The sequence below is a fragment of the Notamacropus eugenii genome, chromosome 5 (genome assembly GCF_028372415.1).
Source record: "Notamacropus eugenii isolate mMacEug1 chromosome 5, mMacEug1.pri_v2, whole genome shotgun sequence".
NCBI classification, from domain to species: Eukaryota; Metazoa; Chordata; class Mammalia; order Diprotodontia; family Macropodidae; genus Notamacropus; species Notamacropus eugenii.
The window spans coordinates 406,550,339-406,569,745 of NC_092876.1; the positions used below are offsets into that span (position 1 = coordinate 406,550,339).

Here is a 19,407-nt window from a genome sequence, read left to right on the forward strand (position 1 = left end):
TAAAGATCAACTAATTCCAATATTAAATAAACTATCTGGAATAATAGGCAAAAAAGGAGTCCTGACAAACTCCTTTTATGAAACAAATATTGTGCTAATGTCTAAACTAGGAAGAGCAAAAAACAGAGAAAGAAAATGATAGACCAATTTCACCAAGGAATATCCTTGCAAAATACAAAAATCCTGAATAAAAAATACTAGCTAAGCACTCTATCACAAAGATTATACATGGTGACCAACTGGGATTTATATGAGGAATTCTGGGACAGTTTAACATAATGGAAACAATTAACATAATTGATTGTATCAATAACAAAAATTTTTAAATCATATGATTATGTTAATAGATGCATAAAATGGATTTTTCCTTAAAATGATAAGAAGCATCTACCTAAAACCATCAGCAAACATTATTTGTAATGAGGATAAGCATTCCCAATAAGATCAAGAGTGAAACAAGGGTGCTCAATATCACCAACAGTATCCAATATTGTATTAGAAATGCTAGCAACAGCAATAAGAGAGTAAAAGGGACTGAAGGAATCAAAATAAGCAATGAGGGAATAAAACTATTTGTTTCTGTAGACAATATGATGACATACTTGGAAAATCCTAGAGATTCAACCAAAAAGCTAACTGGAAGAATTAATAATTGTAGCAAAGTAACAGAATATAAAATAAACGCACATAAATCACCAGCATTTCTGTATGTCACCAACAAAACTTTACAATAAGAGATAGTAAGAGATATCTCATTTAAAATAACCATAGACATCATAAAATACCTGGGCAAATACCTGCCAAGACAAACCCAGGAATTACATGAGCATAACAATAAACATTTTATACAAATAAAGTCAGATTTATATAACTGGAGAAATATTAATTATTCATCAGTGGGCAGAACCAGTATAATAAAAATGACAATTCTACTTAAACTAATCTACTTATTCAATGCTATTCCAATTAAATTACCCCCAAATTATTTATTTACTTTTAGTTGTCAACATTCACTTTCTTAAGATTTTTGAGTTCTAAATTTTCTCCCCCTCCCTTTGTCACCTTCCTCAAGACAGCATGCGATAGGTTACACATTGTTGGGAAAATTGGAAAGGAGTTTGGCAGAAATTGGGAATAAATCAGTATTTTACATCATTAATCAAGATAAGGTCAAAATGTACATATGACCTAGATGTAAAAGGAGATATAAGTAAATTAGAACATGGAATATATTACCTATCAGACTTATGGACAGGAGAATTTATGAATAAGAGGTAGAGAATACTGAGGTATAAAATGGATAGTTTTAAAGACATTATATTAAAAAAGGCTTTATGCAAATAAAAACAATGTAACCAAGGTTAGGAGGAAAGTAGAAAATCAGAGGGAAAATTTTATAGACAGTTTCTCAGATAAAGGCCTCATATCTCAAATATGTGGAGAACTTTGTCAAATTTATAAGAATATGAGTCATTCCCCCCAACTGACAAATGGTCAAAATGGGCAGACAGTTTTTGATGAAGAAATCAAAACACTGGTACTGAAAGCTAACCAAAAGTACTTAAAAATCCACTGATTAGTCTGGATTATGATTAGATATTAAACTTTCTCTCCAGGTCTTTCTCAGTAGATTTTTCCGAAACTATATAGCTCTGCCTAGCAGGTTTAAAGTTGGGAACAATAAACACACAGGTGGATCAAAGACCAACCTATGAAAGTATGCTCCTATCACAAGGTCAGTGGCACTGACTGCTACACTAAATGGCGAATTCAAGTCAGGGCTGGAGGCAAACTGTTGTTTCAGTTGCCTAAAAGCATTTTGGTTAGCTGTGAACTGCCAAAAATTTTTTCCTTTCCTCAGTAAGTTGATCAGAGTAGAGCCAAAAGCGAAGAAAGCAGCTATAGGAGATGGAAAAAACCTAAAATTCTCTATAGGTCTTTTAAGTTTATGGATTCTCCACCTGTCAGCATGGCATCTACCATGAATGTATACCTTCTTACTTTTTTTGATCTCTTGTTGATTTGCCCTTGGCATCTCAATTCCTAGCAGTCAATCTGGTATTTCTCCAGGAAATGTGCAGGTGGAAGGTTCAGTATGCTGTGTGAATACATGGAATTATTCCATACTACAAAAAAAGTCCCTCCATTAGTAAGTACTGTTAAATTATTTTGGGGAGAGTGTCACATCCACTAAAGTCAATTTGTCATCAACCTCTCTATGAACTGGTCCAGTAATTCTGCCTTAATCCAAATCTATTACTGTCTTTAGACCTAGAAAAAGTGACAGTATATTATGAAACCATTTTATACCTTGTCTAGAACTATTTACCTAAAAGCTTTACTGCAACACTAGCCAAATTTCTCTTGCAAAGGGAAATATATGGTGCAGCACTCTGAAAGAAACACATCAGAAGAAAGACCTTCCCACTGTACCATTTTGGTAGACAAAATAAAGGAAGAGATCCTCAAAGCTCCTTGACCTATCCAGTGAATTGTTAAGAGGAGAAATATAGGCTGGTTAGTCTGCTCTATTTACTTATAGGGCCTGCAGATCTCATAATAAGGATATTACCTAGTTCAACAGGGAGTTGTTTTCTCCAATATTTTTTTCCTATTCTAAGTTCAGTGTTCTTTCCATTACATGACAAGTGCATTCGACAAATCCCTAATCATCATCCCAGGTTCTGACCCATCTAGTGTTGAAGATACTTGACAAATGAACACATTCTATTTTACCCTAGACAGCCCAAAAGAGAGGTAGTTTGCTTTCTCAGAACTGTGTTGTACAATGAAGCACAGGAATATTGTCACATATGGCCACTTCATGGTGGACGTTTGGGAGTTACCATCCCAGAAGTAGATACAATGGTTGTAAATAGCAATACACTGTAAGAAGTAAGCAAGAATTAGATATCAGAAGAAGATGAAGTACTAAGACAGAGATAATATTGGAAGACCTAGAGAAACACATCAAAAAAGACCAAATCAAAGTGATCATGGAAAGTCAATGTCTCCTTAGAGCACTGACATAAAGAGAAGCTGGAAATGAGGTTGAGAAAAGAGTCAAAGATAACTAGCATTAATCAAGAACAAAGAAAGTATAGAAACTTAGTATCATTAATAGATTTGACTATTTTCTGGGCTCAAGTCTAACTCCTTTCATATTATTCTTTTAAATGACAGATTGGCATATGGAGGTTGAAATGAAAGAAATGAGAATCCATAGACACAATGGTTTAGAAAAACATTAGGCTATAACTATTAGTGTTATATTCCTGTTTCTCTTTTTTTTTAATTATGTTATTTGTTTTCTGTGTTCTACAATCACTTTCATATAACTTAGATTTTTTTCTTCCCCCTCCTCCTCCCTTACTCCTTTCTCCCTCAGACAGCATACAATTTTATATAGGTTCTACACATACATTCCTACTAAATTCATGTTACATAGAAGAATTAAAATGAATGGGAGAAATCATAAAACAAACCAAAATGTAATACAAAAGAAAATGATCTGCAATGCAATTCCTTAGTTCTTTCTCTGGATGTTGAAGGCATTTTGCCTTAAGAGACCACTGGGAATTTTTTAAGTCCTTGCATTGCAATGAAGTACTAAGTCTACCAGTAAAAAATCCTCACACACTGTGGTTGTTGCTGTCTACAAAGTTCTCCTGGTTCTGCTCCTTTCACTCAGCATCAGTTCATACAAGTCTTTCCAGGCCTCTTTGAAGTCTTCCTGTTCATCATTTCTTATAGCACAATTGTATTCCCTTACATTCATATACCACAATTTATTCAGCCATTCCCCAACTGATGGGCATCCCCTTGATTTCCAGTTTTGGGCCACCACAAAGAGAGCTGCTATAAATATTTTTGTACATGTGGGACCTTTTCCCATTTTTATGATCTCTTTGGGATACAGTCCTAGAAGCAATATTGCTGGTCAAAGGGTATGCACATTTTTGTAGCCCTTTGGCCATAGTTCCAAATTGCTCTCCAGAATGGTTGGATCAGCTCACAGCTCCACTAACAATGAATTAGTGTTCCAACTCTCCCACATCTCCTTCAACATTTATCATCATCCTGTTTTGTCATGTTAGCCAATCTGATAGGTATGAGTGGTATCTCAGAGTTGTTTTGATTTGCAACTCTCTAATCAAGAGGAATTTAGAGCATTTTTTCATATGACTATAGACAGGTTTAATTTCTTCCTCTGAAAACTGCCTGTTCACATCCTTTGACTATTTATTAATTGGGGAATGACTTGCATTCTTGTACATTTGACTAAATTCTCTATATATTTTAGAAATGAGGCCTTTATCACAGACACTAGCTGCAAAAATTCTTTTCCAGTTTTCTGATTCACTTCTAATTTTGGTTGCATTGGGTTTGTTTGAACGGGATTTATTGGGGCCGTTCACCCTGAGCCGACAGGTTTATCTGTCCAGCAGGGCCTGTCGACCCTGAGGGAGCTCGCTGTGAGTAACGATGAGGCGGGAAGCAAAGATGTAAGGCAACTCCGTTTACTCAAACTAGCTCAGGGACTTATATAGTATCATGTACGCCTTAGTTACATAAGCAGCACAAGCAAGATTAAACTAGTTTAAGCAAGTTTTGCTACTGCTTTCCAGCCATGTTTCAGGAAGTATCTGGTGGTGAACAGGGGCAGAACCCTTCCTCCTAGCACCATCTTGTTCATGCCTTACCAATCTCCCCTCAGATTACCTGAGCTGTGATTGGTGTACACCGTCCAAGAGATCTGAGGGTTGGCAATTCCCTTACATTTGTTTGTGCAAAAATTTTTCAATTTAATGTAATCAAAATTATCCATTTTGAACTTCATGTTTTCTCTCTCTTGTTTAGTCAAAAATTCTTCCCTTCTCCATAAATCTGATACCCTATTCCTTGCTCCACTAATTTGTTTATAGTATCAATCTTTATATCTAGATCATGTACCCATTTGGACTTTATTCTTGTATATGGTGTCAGGCATTGGTCTATGCCTAGTTTCTGCCACATCATTATCCAGTTTTCCCAGCAATTTTTGTCAAACAGTGAGTTCTTATCCCAGAAGCTGGGATCCTTGGGTTTATCATACAGTAGAGTTCTATAGCCACTGACTACTGTGTCTTGAGTACCTAACATATTCCACTGGTCTACCCTTCTGTTTCTTAGCCAGTATCAAGTGGTTTTGATAACTGCTGCTTTATAATACAATTTGAGATCTGGTAGAGTTAGGCCACCTTCCCTAGCATTTCTTTTCATTAGTTCTCTTGATATTCTGGACCTTTTGTTCTTCCAGATGAATTTTCATATTACTTTTTTCTAGTTCTACAAAATAATTATCTGATAGTTTGATTGGTGTGGCACTGAATAAGTAAATTAATTTTGGATTATCATTTTTATTATATTGTCTCGGCCCACCCACAAGCAATTGATGTTTTTTCACTTACTTAGATCTGACTTTATTTGTGCGAAAAGTGTTTTGTAGTTGTGTTCATATAATCCCAGGGTCTGTTTTGGCAGGTAGAATCCCAAATATTTTATGGTGTCTACTGTGGCTTCAAATGGGATTTCTCTTTCTATCTCTTGCTGTTGGACTTCGTTAGTAATATATAACTGGAAATTTTGCCAAAGTTGTTTATTATTCCAAGTAGTTTTTTATTTGATTCTCTGGGATTCTCTAAGTATATTATCATATCATCTGCAAAGAGTGATAGCTTAGTTTCTTCTTTGCCTAGTCTAATTCCTTCAGTTTCTTTTTCTTCTCTTACTGCTCCAGCTAACATGTCTAGTACCATATTGAATAATAGTGGTGATAGTGGACACCCTTGTTTCACCCCTGATCTTATTGGAAATGTATCTAGCTTATCACCATTACATATAATGCTTGATGAAGGTTTTAGGTAGATACTGCTTATTATTTTATGGAAAGTTCTTTTTATTCCTATGCTCTTCAGTGTTTTTAATAGGAATGGGTGTTGTATTTTGTCAAAAGTTTTTTCTGTATCTATTGAGATAATCATGTGGTTTCTGTTAGGTTTGTTGCTGATATGATCAATAATGCTAATAGTTTTTCTATTTATTATTTAACGTTTTTGCATCTATATTCATTAGAGAAATTGGTCTATAATTTTCTTTCTCTGTTTTGGCTCTTTCTGGTTTAGGTATCAAAACCATACTTGTATCATAAAAAGAATTTGGGAGGACTCCTTTCCCAATTTTCCCAAATAGTCTACATAGTATTGGAATTAACTGTTCTTTAAATGTTTGATTGAATTCACTTGTGAATTGATCCAGCCCTGGAGATATTTTCTTAGTGAGTTCTTTGATGGCTTGTTCAATTTCTTTTTTTCTGAGATGGGGTTATTTAAGTATTCAACTTCCTCTTCCTGCTCTGAGCAATTTATATTTTTTAAAATAATCATCCATCTCATTTAGATTGTCGAATTTATGGGCATACAGTTGGGCAAAGTAATTTCTTATTATTGTTTTAATTTCCTCCTCATTGGAGGTGAGTTCACCATTTTCATTTTTGATCTTGGTAATTTGGTTTTCTTCTTTTTTTTAATCAGATTGACCAAATGTTTACCAATTTTAATGGTTTTTTCATAAAACCAACTCTTAGTTTTCTTTATTAGTTCAATAGCTTTCTTAATTTCAATTTTATTAATCTCTCCTTTGGGTTTCAGTATTTCTAATTTGGTATTTACTTGGGGATTTTCAATTTGTTCTTTTTTGAGCTTTTTCAGCTGCATACCCAATTCTTTGATCTCCTCTTTTTCTATTTTATTCATATAGGCATTCAAAGATATAAAACTTCACCTAGGAACTGCTTTTGCAGTATCCCATAAGATTTGATAGGTTGTCTCATTATTGTCATTCTCTTGAATGAAGTTGTTGATTGTTTCTATAATTTGTTGTTTAACTCACTCATTCTTTAGGATTAGATTGTTTAGTTTCCAATTAGTTTTTGGTTTATATTTCCATGGCCTTTCAGTACATATAATTTTATTGCATCATGATCTGAGAAGGATGCATTGACTCTCTCTGCCTTTCTACACTGGATTGTGAGGTTTTTATGACCTAGAACATGGTCAGTTTTTGTGTATGTGCCATGTACCACTGAGAAAAAGGTATATTCCTTTCTATTCCCATTCAGTTTTCTCCACAGAGCTATCATATCTACCTTATACAGAGTTCTATTCACCTCCTTAACTCCTTTCTTGTTTATTTTGAGGTTAGATTGATCAAGTTCAGAGAGAGGGATGTCGAAGTTCCCCACTGGTATAGTTTTGCTGTCTGTTTCTTCCTGCAACTCCCTTAACTTCTCTAAGAATTTGGATGCTATACCACTTGGAGCATATATGTTTAGTAATGAAATTGCTTCATTGTCCATGGTGCCTTTTAGCAGGATATAGTTTCCTTTCTTATCTCTTTTGATTAGATCTATTTCTGCTTTTGTTTTGTCTGAGATTAGGATTGCTACCCCTGCTTTTCTTACATCATCTGAAGCACAAAATATTTTTCTCCAGCCTTTTACCTTTACCCTGTGTATATGCCCCTGTTTCAAGTGTGTTTCTTGTAAACAACATATTTTTGGATTATGGTTTTTAATCCATTCTGTCATCCTTCTCCATTTTTTGGTAGAGTTCAACTCATTCACATTCACAATGATGATTACTATCTGTGTCTTTCCCTCAGTCCCCTTTCCCCTTGTTTATGCTTTTAGTTCTCTCTTCTCCCTTCCCCTCCACTATAGTTTTAATTTTTGACCACCACCTCCCTCAGTCTTCCCTCTCTTCTTTCAGTCCCCCCTTCCTTTTAATCCTCTTTTCCCTTACTACTTCTTCCCTCCTTTTCCATCTGTCCAATTGTTCCTTTTAAGGAGTTATTTTCTCCAGTTAGGTTTTATACTTCCTTTTCCATTTGTCCAGTTGTCCTTTTAAATTCTTCTCATTTCTTTTTTCATATTTTTAAAGTCACTGGTCAGTTTTTCTTCTGTTTCTATAATTTGGGTTTTTAAATCCTTTCTGAGCTCTTCCAAGAAAGTTCTTTGTGCTTCAGACCAGTTCATATTCTCTTCTGAAGTTTCAGATGGGAGTATAGTCTCAATGCTGACCTCTTTGGTATTTGTGTCTTGGTTCTTGTCCCCATGGAAAGATTTTATGGTCTTTTCTTTTCTGCTTTGCTTCTTATTCATGATAATAACCCTTTTCCTGGCTTTTAAAGTAGATCTCTGCTTCTGTGGCACAGGGAACTCTGTCCCACAGTTCTTGTGCCTAAAACTTGAGGCTTTGTGTGTTGTGGCCTCTCGTTCTTTCAGCTAGAAGCTAAAATGCTGCAGTTTACCTGGTGCAGAGCTGGTTGGTGTTGGAAAGCAGAGGCCAGGTGAGGTCTTTTTGGGTTTCCCCGTAGTTACCCTGGAGCTAGCTCATTAAGGGTGGGGGAGGGGTGGTCTGGATGCCAGAGGTCTCCTCTACTGAGCTAGATTATAGGTAAGTTCAGCTGTCTGCATTAGTGTCTTCCCAATTCTCCTGGGATGCTGAGGCATGCCTGGGGTCCTGGTGTTGGCAGTTGCTGGCTTCACCCCCCTAAGGCTCAGGATCTTCTCTTAGTTTGTTGAGGAGGGGCTGTCTGGGACAGCTCTGATCGTGCACTGGTTGTCTTTGGTCACAGCAAAAGGAACCCTCCTTAGTGATTTTTCTAGCCTTATGGGCTAAGAGTCTGTTTACCCCTTCTGCTGCTGCTCTCACTGTCCCAGGGTTTTTCCCAGAGAGATATTCTCTGGGCTCATCAAGGTCAAGAAGGGGAGGGAGATAGCAATTACCAATCACTCTGTCATCTTGGTTCCCGTACATTCCTATTCTTCTTTATAGTTTTCTCCTATTAATTATGAGAAATGTCTTCTACCACTATTCTTCCTGTGTCATACTCATTGCTCAAATATCTTTCTAATAATTTTATATGGGAATTTTTTCTCCCTCTCCTCCATTTTCAGTTTAAATTCTTCCACCATTTATTAGCCCTGTATCTTGATCAGATGAGCAAGGCACATATGTTCTTCTTTCTCCATATGAAATATACTCCATCTCTTGCTAAAATTCATTCAGTTTCTTTTCTTAAACCATACTCCAGAAAACCAAACCTTGTTAGGTGACACTATTTATTTAACCACTAACCTTTCTCATGTGGTTGCTTCTTCCCCAAGTCCCCAAACATCAATAAGAAAGGATGATGAAAACATCACCTATATCCCAAAATTCCTTCACAGATCCCTGGTCTGGATTCCATAGTCCCTTCAAATTATTTTCAAGTTTCTTCTGCAACATTGATCATCAAAGTTGGATGATGGTCAGCAGGGGTGAAAGGCTCAACAAGGGCTCATATCATGTTCCAGATACATATTCCAGGAAGACAGAAACCCTTCAATTGCTCATATCAGGTCTCTATAACCACTCATGTAAATTCTCACAAAGAGGGCATTAATCACCATGACATCTTTTTCTTGGGCTCAGTAATTAGTTTCTTCTTAGGTATTAATATCAATGGAGCTTTCTCATTCTGTGAAGTGAGATATTTATTCCTCAGGGAATGCTTATCAGCACTCTATGAAAAAAGCCTCATATCTATCCTATAATTCTAGGGACGTAAAATTTCTTTTTCTCTTTCTTTCATGTCTTGCATCTACCAACCACTTAACACTGATTTTTGACTCTCTGCCATATTCCCTACCCTCTGGCTCTTTAGAATATTTTTATTTCTTCCTAATAGCATTTAGTTGGTTCCCTTCTTGGATCTTTTCTTTGATCCTATTTAAAAGCTCTTCATTCTAACCAATAGAGCAGGAGTTCATTCCATGAGTTCTATAAAGAGAAGACTTACACTTGGTCATCCATCCATCCATCCATCCATCTATCTATCTATCTATCTATCTATCTATCTATCTATCTATCTATCTATCTATCTATCTATCTATCTGTATTGTGAGGAATCATCTTGTCTTCAAGCAGGAACATAAACATTTCAAACTCTACTATTTATTCAAGCAGTTTCCTTGGTCTCGAGACCTCTGGTAATAGAAGGATAAAGGCCTAATGTTATTGTTCAAGTCAGTATAGAAGCAAGTGTTTTATTAATTCTCTAATTAATAAAGTCTGCGGGGCCCCAGCTGGGTCAGTTGCTCCTAGGACATGGCTTTTCAACCAGCTTAATCCCCTCTTACCATATTGTGTTATCTGGTCCTTACTTATTCTGATCTTGCTTTGAATTTTGGCACCTGTATAATTCTCTGGTTTTCACTCCTTGTCAGATTACCTTGACTTAATCTCTAGAAATTACACAGTTACCAAATTTTTGTGTAGCACGCAATTACAAGGTGATATATTGGACAGAACACTGTACTTGGAGTGAGTCTAAATTTAAATCCTGCCTTGGACATTTGGTAGCTGTGTGACCTTGGGCAAGTCACTTAATCTTTTTAGCCTCAGTTTCCTCATCTGCAAAATGGGGATAATAACAGTACCTACCTCACAGTGTTGTCATAATATGAAATGAGATAATTAACATATATGTAAAGTGCTTTGCAAACCTTAAAAGTGCTATATTTTAGACATTATTTTCTTGACATCTAGTTTCTTAGCATTCCAAATATTCTGTTCACACAACTCCATTTGAGTCTTCTTGCTCTGGCTTCATGCCCTGTTTTCATGATTTAGTACTATCCACAGTCCTAGGAACTTTTCCAATTTTTGCTTGGAAGTCAAGAATTAAATATGACACTATAGATAACTGTTGAAGAAGCAAACCTATCAGGTACAAAAAGTAGTATTTAAATATTTAAAACTTTATAATAAAGAGATTGATTAAAATTAGATCCATTTCTTAGGGCAGAGGGAGAATTAAAAGCAGCTATATAAAATAAATACTAGACATTATTTTATTATTTTAAAATATATAAATGGAATAATCATACTAATAATCTGGCAATATTTGAGGTAACAGAATATAGTAGTCTATTTCCTTAAAAGGAAATCTAAACTTAAGAAAAATAACCCAAACTTTGGATACTCCCTCTCTTATCTATGGCCCTCTTCTGATGTTCCTATCATCTGGGATTCTGGGAAGAATGAAGGAGAAACAGAATAGATGACATTCAGTATAATACTTCCACCTTGTGGTTTTGAGTCAGATTTTCTCTTCTGCGAAATTTTCAGCTATGTCTGTAAAACCAGCAAACATTTGTTTAGTTGAACTCTTACAGTGTACAAAGTAAAGTAGTCACTTGGGCATAGTACATATTTCTGAGGGCCAGATTTTCCTATTACATCTCTCAGAGAGCAGACATATAATTTCTACAATTATTGTAATAGCTAGGCTCTATGAATGCCAAAAACCAAAAATAAATTAATTTTTAAAAACAAAATAAGAAAAGGCAGAGAATTCAGCTCATCAATTATGTTATGTTCCATATAAATAGTCTCAATAAAAACAGGACAATAAAATCATGAGATGAATTTTCAAGTAATAACTGTAACTGATATTTTAAAGGCCATATCTAGCACAATAAAATTTCCTTTTTGTACACCATCTAGCTGAATCTTAGTCATGAAAATCCTTTAGTGCTGTAAAACACTAAACAGAAAACATTTAACACATATTTTTGTTACTCTGGAGGCAAGATCTAATAAACACATCTTTATATCAAAGTTCTCCAAATCAGTCCACTGGGTCAAGTTTTTATCATTGCACATGCTGCCCCTAGGTATCAAAAGATATCCATCCATCCATTCTTCCATTTATCTATCTAATCTATCTGCATATTGCATCTTTTCTAATCCACCCCTTCCCCCCCGCCCCCCGCGCAACAGAAAACAGAACCAATATAATTAGAAAATATTGGTCAAGGCCGCCTAACCATTTTGTGGATCACCTTGCCCTACTTGTTCTGGAATACCTGGTCTCAGTCATACGTATTATAATATGACTACTTATCTAGAATAATCTAATAGTGAATGCATTATAAGATAGCTGACCAAAAGGGAATCCTGGGTCTATCTATGAACTTACATGGGGGTGATTTTCTATAGAGTATAAAAGAAAAGACCATAGTTGACTGGGTCACCACTTGAGTGTAAGCCCACATCTACTGGCAAGTATTCTGTGCTCTCCATGACACAGAGAGGGACCCAAGGAGAGACTGCACCCAAGGAGTCATTTACTCAAGTCTGACAGACTCTGGGAGTTAGAGCCACTGTATCCCCTCCTCAATTCTGTCATACAAAGGACTCAAAACTGATGAGCCTGGTTCCTTTGAGAGCTGGAAATGGTGACATTTTTAGTTCCAAACCTGTTTCTACAGAGAAGAAAAGATTCTAATTGTCTATAACAGCAAATTAGAAACTGATTTATCTGTTCTATGGACATCAATTTCAAAGAAGTGGAGGGGACAGGGTCACCTCTGTCTTTTTTTCTTCCATTTGACTACTTGTCCACTTGACTATGGTTGTGTTCATTAGTTCTTGCGTGTCACATATGTCTATTACAGGTAAATACAAGAGCAACTTGAAAATTCTTGAACTGGATATCCTTCAACAAGGATCGTGGATGTAGGTATATATTCACTGGGAGAAATCAGCCCCCAAAATATAATATGTATTTACTAGATGGATATAGCTACATAGCATCCCCACAATAACAAAACTTTAATTTTTTTATTACAAATTTCTTTTGCTTACCTTGTTTAATGATTTCTTAATATTGATTAGTCAAGAATTACTTTGGGGGCTCTTACTATGTGCTTATCAATAAGTATTATGGGAAATACACAAAAGACATGCTCTCTGCCTGGAATAATAATAACAACTAATAGATCTACAGCATTTTAAAGTTTGTAACAATTTACCTATATTATCTCATTTGATTCTCACAGCAACCTTGGTATCTATCTTTTAGTTATCCCCATTTTATGTTTTAAAAAATGACTGATATATACATATATTAAATGATTTGCTCAAGATCACACAGCTGGTATGTCTGAAGTGCAGTTCAAACCCAAGTCTTCCTGACTCTAAATAGTCTCCTGTTTTATCCATTATACTCAAAACAGGGCCATCAGTTATAGATAAAGTGATTATAATTTATGTTATGTTTTGAAAGACACCTGAAGATCCTTCTCATAAATATCATCAATAATCTACTTGGTTATCTAAGTTTCTGTCATTAGAGATTCAGTCTTTTGAAATTGAGTCTTTAAGGGTTTGTTGCTAAATTATGAAAATTCTTTTCAACTAATTTGATATTTGATAACATTTAGACACAGCATTTTAAGTCACTGTCATTTGTTATAAATAGTTTATATTTGCAATAATAAATTTATGATAATTACATTAACCATACGATTATCATAAGTTTATATAATAAATTTAATGTAAATTCATTTACAAGACAGCTAGATGACAGAATCTATACAGGTGAATTTATTTTTTGAAATCTAATGTGGAAATTATTTAATATGATTATACATGAATAGCCCATATCACACTATGAATGCCAAAAACCAAAAATAAATTAATTTTTAAAAACAAAATAAGAAAAGGCAGAGAATTCAGCTCATCAATCCTGCTTCAAGCTTCTTTTGTTACCCAGCGTCCACTTAATGGGGCATTAGAAGTAGTTCTTATTAGTCTATGATCTCTAGCTAAGTTTCAAAAGAGGCAGCAAAAATAAATAAATAAATAAAAATAGTTAATCCCTTCCCTTTACCCATACACTACCTAGACATTTCAGGCTTCCAGGAGCTTTTGTTAAGCATCCCAAATTTCTAAACAATAACTCAGAGGTAGCATGGCAAAGACTTGGCTTTGGGGTGAGGTGGTGATTTTTTTCTTCTTTTCCAGTGACAATTTTAATTGATGTTCTTTTCACTGACATATTTGTAAGCACCAACAAGAGGATCACTGTAAGAGTAATGACAAACCTAGGGAGCTAAGTCTCTAAATGACTCGCCTTGTTCAAAATTCTGAATTATGGGATTAGAACAGTTACTGCTATAGGGAGGTACCAGTATTCTTTTCTTTACAATTTGGCAATCTAAATTTTACCAGTGTTTCAGACTTTATTATTTTTGTTATTTTTCATACAATAAATTATTTTGCTTTTTATAAATTTTGTGAAGATTTTATTCTTTAAGTAAATATTTTCATAATCAAGGTATTTGTTCTTTTTTGAGAACATACATCAAACTATAATGTTAGAAAAAACTAAGTGATAATCTCTCAAACTGGGGAAGAGACAAGAAATGGGGAGAAAAAGAAGAGGGGTAAAGGATGGGGTAGTTTTTTCCCCTTCTATTACCTGATAACATAGTGGTAAAAAAAATGGGACCTCATTAGAACAGTTGTAGTAACAACTTACAATAAGCATTTTAGTAAGCTGTGAATCCAACGAAATTCTGTCATCATGGACCCCAATTCAGTCAAGTCTCCACAGCCATTTAAAGCCGATAATTCAAAAGCTTGGCTCTCCTCAGAGTTTCAGGAGCTAGCAAATCCATGAAATCAAAGGGTATCAAGTCACCTGTACCAAGTATCTTCAACTGTAACAGCACTGAACCCAAATTAGACCTCAAAATTTTAGGCTAAATATTGTATTTCGCTGCATTTCACTTTTATAGGCTTTCTCTGTATAAAGTTTGAAACATTTTCCAGGCCTGGTATGACCAGCTTGACCAGCTCTTTGCTGGGCAGAAGCTTTGCTGATTGCTGTCAATAAAAGAGACTCCACTCTGATTTGAAGATCATAAAGCTTTTGTTTTGCAAATCCAGGGTCAATGACAAACAACACCATCTATTGTTAGTGATGTCTCTGCAGTATTGGCAGACCTTTCACCTGATTGCTGCCTTTTGGTTTTTTGGCTGTTGAGGTGGAAGTATGAAATACAGAGGAATGATTTTAATATCACCAACTTCTAGACCTAGATCATCAACTTCACACTTAATCCCTTACAGGCTTCACATCAATTTCCTCTTGCCCAGTAAGGAAAAGATCTCTTTCCTCCTATTCACACGTGAATTTGCATCACAGTTTGAACTGCTGCTTTGAGGTAATGTCTCTCTGATTCTGGAGTGAAAAAAAAAATCTCACCAAGGTGTACAGCCAGGGATACTTAAAAGGGGACAATTATGGAAGTAAACTGGAAAATTTTCCACATCTAAAGCAGCCCTCATACTGACTGATTACCTCTAACTGATAACCTCTAAATCTGATCTTTGCCTCACAACCTCCTTCAGAGCTCCTAGGAGACTATTTGTGGCCAAAGTCCTTTCATGAACTTCATCGAGGATTATAACACTATCGCTCTCTAGAAAGTGATTAGTCATAGCTTCTCGAAGCAATATTCCATCTGTCATATCTGAGAACAGTGTTTACACGACTGCACTCTTCAAATCGAATGGAGTATTCAGTGTCCTGGCCCAACATCACATCCGTTTCATCAGTAATTCTCTGAGCCACACTCACTGCAACAATTGTCCTGGGTTGTGTGCAAGCCACTCCTCTCTTGGGTCCTGAACTCAACACACCACTGAGGGATCTGTGTTGTTTTACCAGAACCAGTGTCATCAACAAGTGATACAGGTGAATTTTTGAGGATAGGTGGATGGATCTGAAATGTATAGGGCACTGGGACGTGGCTTCAGATTCTGCTGCCTATATTGACCAGGTGAGTGACCATGAAATAAGTTACTTACTCTCTAAATCTTAGTTTCCTTATCTGCAAAATGAGGATAACAGCACTTGTCTCAAAGCATTTTTGTGAGGATGAAAGAAGAATATATATGTAAAGTACTTTGCAAACCTTAAAACACTACTATACAATATCAAGTGTTACCTTTTCGTCATTATTATGATGACACTAATGGTGAAATTTTAAAGCTATAATAAATCAATTTTCAGTGTTATTGCCCTTGAACATTAAATATTACAGATGTGTTCAAAATGTCATGGTCAGCTTTCACTAGAGATGTAATTTTGATCTAATTCATCTCTATTAAAAACTCTCATTTAAATACCATAATTAAAAGCAAAAAAATAAATACATATACATACTTCAGCCTTTAGTAGCGATTTCAGCTTGGTAACATCACTGCTACTCTCTTGGTTCTTCTGTTTTAAATCACTAAGTTCAGCTTGATTTTCAGCCAGTTTTTTGGATAACACCTGTTTAAAAACAAAACCAAAAAAAGCATTTTTCACAGATGTAATCTCTTGATTTTAGTCTACCTATTTTATCAGAATATATGATAATATAGAAAGGCCCTATAAATTTTTACCTTTTGATTTTACAAACACATACTAAATCTAAAGAGAAAATATGTAATTAATGTATCTGGATAGCTGTTCATGCAACCATCACAAAAAAAATTCATGCCTCTTTAAAGTATAAAATTTGTGACAAAAATCACAGTAAATTACAGCTGATGCCAAGTGAAAAAAATTTACAGTGATAAAGGAGCTATAAAAGTGAATATTAAAAAGGATGAAATAATCTTTCAACTAGATAAAAAAAATTAGCAGAAAATGACAATATAGAAGAAGAAACGTTAAATAACATGGGCAAAAACTGCCTAAGGAACTGGCTGACAATAAGAATAAGAGAAGCAAGAAAATCTTTACAATAAAAAGAAGATACATGAAATTAACTACACATAACAAAAAAGAAAATAAGTGTCCAAATATAGTTAGGCTAGAAAGAACCTAAAAATACAGTCCAGTTAATACCTCTGCCTTTAAGGAAAATTGCTCTTAAACCATCACAGAATATTTTTCTATCCTTTCATTAAAAGAGGATCTCCGTTTACTAAAAACATCTGCGTGTCCTATCTTACAGTAGTTGGTTTCTTACTTTTTAACAGAAAATAATAGCTCATTGCCATTCATTCAAAAAGTAAGTGGAGTTTAGTTTTAAGCAGAAGTCTAAATCAACTTGCATTTTCTTAATTCTAATTTATCTAATGATAACCTGTATTTCATTTGCAATTAAGATGCAAATTGTAAATTTGTATTTAAAAAATTATTCTGTCAACAAAAATACCTGGTTTTCCTGCTTAATTCTAGAGACTGAGTCCTGGAGTTTATCGTTGTCACGAGCCAAGACCTCTCTTTCTCTAGCAATCTGAGCAAGCTCATCATTTGTTTCATCCAGCTGTCTTCGCATCCGGGAAATGTCTTGTTCACACATGATAAGAGCTTCAGTTGACTGTCTATTTTACAAGCCAAATAGGGGCAGGAGAAGCATTTTATTGGTGCAGAACAGCAATAAAAAAAGACAATATTGAAAAGTAAAACACTTCAGTTTACAGCGATGGATGTGACAAAGTTTGAAAAACTAAATGTAAAATTTCATGTTCTATAAAATTTCAGAGACAACATTATAATATAAAAAATAATCATGTAATTTGGTCATTTATCAGTTGTGTAAAACTTTTATCTTATCCAAAATACTATCTAACTGAGAATTACCTTGATGCCTGCTCCATTTCAGCAATGATATTCTTCATGCCTGAAATTGTCCTTTCCTTAAAAAAAAAAAAAAAAAAAAAAAGCAATATTAGGTAAAATTTATTTGACAACTTCTCTGTTAAAATTGATCAGAACACAAAATGTTCTTCTTTCAGATTTGGTGTCCTATTCTCTGGGATAAAAACCTTCTTTCTCTTCAATACTTAAAAACAAGCCTAATCAATTTGGGTACATAATCTATTGTAAGGAAAAGGAACCTCATTAAAAGACACATGCATTTGGGTATGATTACACAGGACTACCGTACCAAATATTGTAGTCAAAGCTTTGGGTACTCACTGATAGAAAGTTCCCCATTCTCTCTGTAAATGAGAACCAGTCAGGCAGAGACACAGAGAGAGTTGCAGAAGAAAAGAGGGAGCAAAGAAGCAAGAAGAAGGACATACAAGTGTTGCTGTCTTATATGAAATTTGAGATATGGGTCATGGAAAAGTAGAGTAACAGTCACCTAAGCCCAAAGACCACAAATAATGAGGTAAGGACTCATTATTCAACAAGAACTACTGTGAAAACTGGAAAGGAGTCTGGCAGAATTGAGGTTTAGACCAAGATCTTACAACATACGCTACAATAAGTTCCAAATAGATACGGGACGTAGGTAGGTATAATAAAAATCAGAACAGTAAGGAAGGAATAATTTTTGCAACATTGGATAGGAGAAGACATAGGATATAGATTAGGCCAGACAAAGAAGAGAAAGGATCATTCAAGATCAAATGAACAATTTTGGGTGTTATAAAGTTGAAAAGATTTGGTATAAATAAGAACAATGCAGCTAAAATTAGAAGATAGTTAATTGGGGAAAAAAATCTCTGTGAAGATTCTCTAGTAAAGGTCTCATATGCAAGACATACAAGAAATTGGTTCCGATACATGAGTGATGGACATTCCTCAATAGATAAATGATCAAAAGATATAAACAGACATTTCTTAAAGACAAAATACCAAATTAGCAACAGGGAGTATGAAAAAAAATGCTTCAAATAAATAATAAAGAAAGGCATATTACAACAACTCTGAGATTTCACCTCACACCAAGAGAACTGGCAAAGGGAGAAAAGACAAGAATAATCAGTGTGGAGGTACAGAAAGACAGGTACACTATGTTGAGGGAGCTACAAATTTATACAACCATTATGAAACTTAATTTGGAATTATACAAATAAAGTGACTCAAATATCCTAACCTTTTGACCCAAAGACTTTCCTATTAGGCACATTCTCCAAGGATGTCACTGATAAGAACAAAGTTACCATATACACCAAAATCTTTAGAGCAGCATTTTTTTGTGGTTTAAAAAAAGAGGATTAGAAACCAAGTAGATGCCCATTGTTTGGGGAATAACTAAACAAACTGTAGTACATAGCAGAAAACTGTTGTGCTGTAAGAAACAGTGTATATGATAAACACAGAGAAAGACAGTTCAATGTAATGAAGTAAAGTCAAAAAAATGATATGCAATGGCATACAATATAAATGTAAAGAACCACTACAAAAAACCAGAAGTGCAAAAAAATTTAAAATGTACAAAATAACAAAGAACAAGCATGGCCCCAAAGAAGAAGTAGGAGAAGAGATCTAAGTGCACAACAATTTTATAAAAATATTCTAAATCACTATTAAGAAAAATGCAAATTAAAACAACTTGAGATTTAAACTAACATTCTGATTGGCAAAGATGACAAAAGAAACATGACAACTGTTGAAAGGGCTTTGGGAGGACACTGCTGGTGAAGCTGTAAATTGACCAAACCATTATAGAAAGTATAACTTAACTATGCATAACCAGTAAGTAATACCACTAGTAGGCATATTAACACAAAGAAGGCA

The 19,407-nt window shown here is 34.8% G+C and overlaps 1 protein-coding gene and 1 pseudogene across 9 annotated transcripts in view; both read right to left on the reverse strand.

The window, feature by feature from the left end:
• TSGA10 (testis specific 10) overlaps nucleotides 1-19,407 on the reverse strand; it is a 144,888-nt gene that overhangs the window by 22,011 nt on the left and 103,470 nt on the right. For all 9 annotated transcript variants that reach the window (XR_011968158.1, XR_011968157.1, XM_072614641.1 and 6 more), the window contains exons 12-14: nucleotides 17,518-17,573; nucleotides 17,090-17,258; nucleotides 16,105-16,215 (exon numbers count right to left, since the gene is read on the reverse strand). Coding sequence is in view for 7 of the 9 variants with exons in the window: in XM_072614641.1 (XP_072470742.1) it covers nucleotides 16,105-16,215; nucleotides 17,090-17,258; nucleotides 17,518-17,573 (336 nt within the window). In the remaining 2 variants the exon portion in view is untranslated. The remainder of the gene's footprint in view (nucleotides 1-16,104; nucleotides 16,216-17,089; nucleotides 17,259-17,517; nucleotides 17,574-19,407) is intronic.
• LOC140506934 (ATP-dependent RNA helicase DHX15 pseudogene) lies at nucleotides 11,893-15,691 on the reverse strand (annotated as a pseudogene).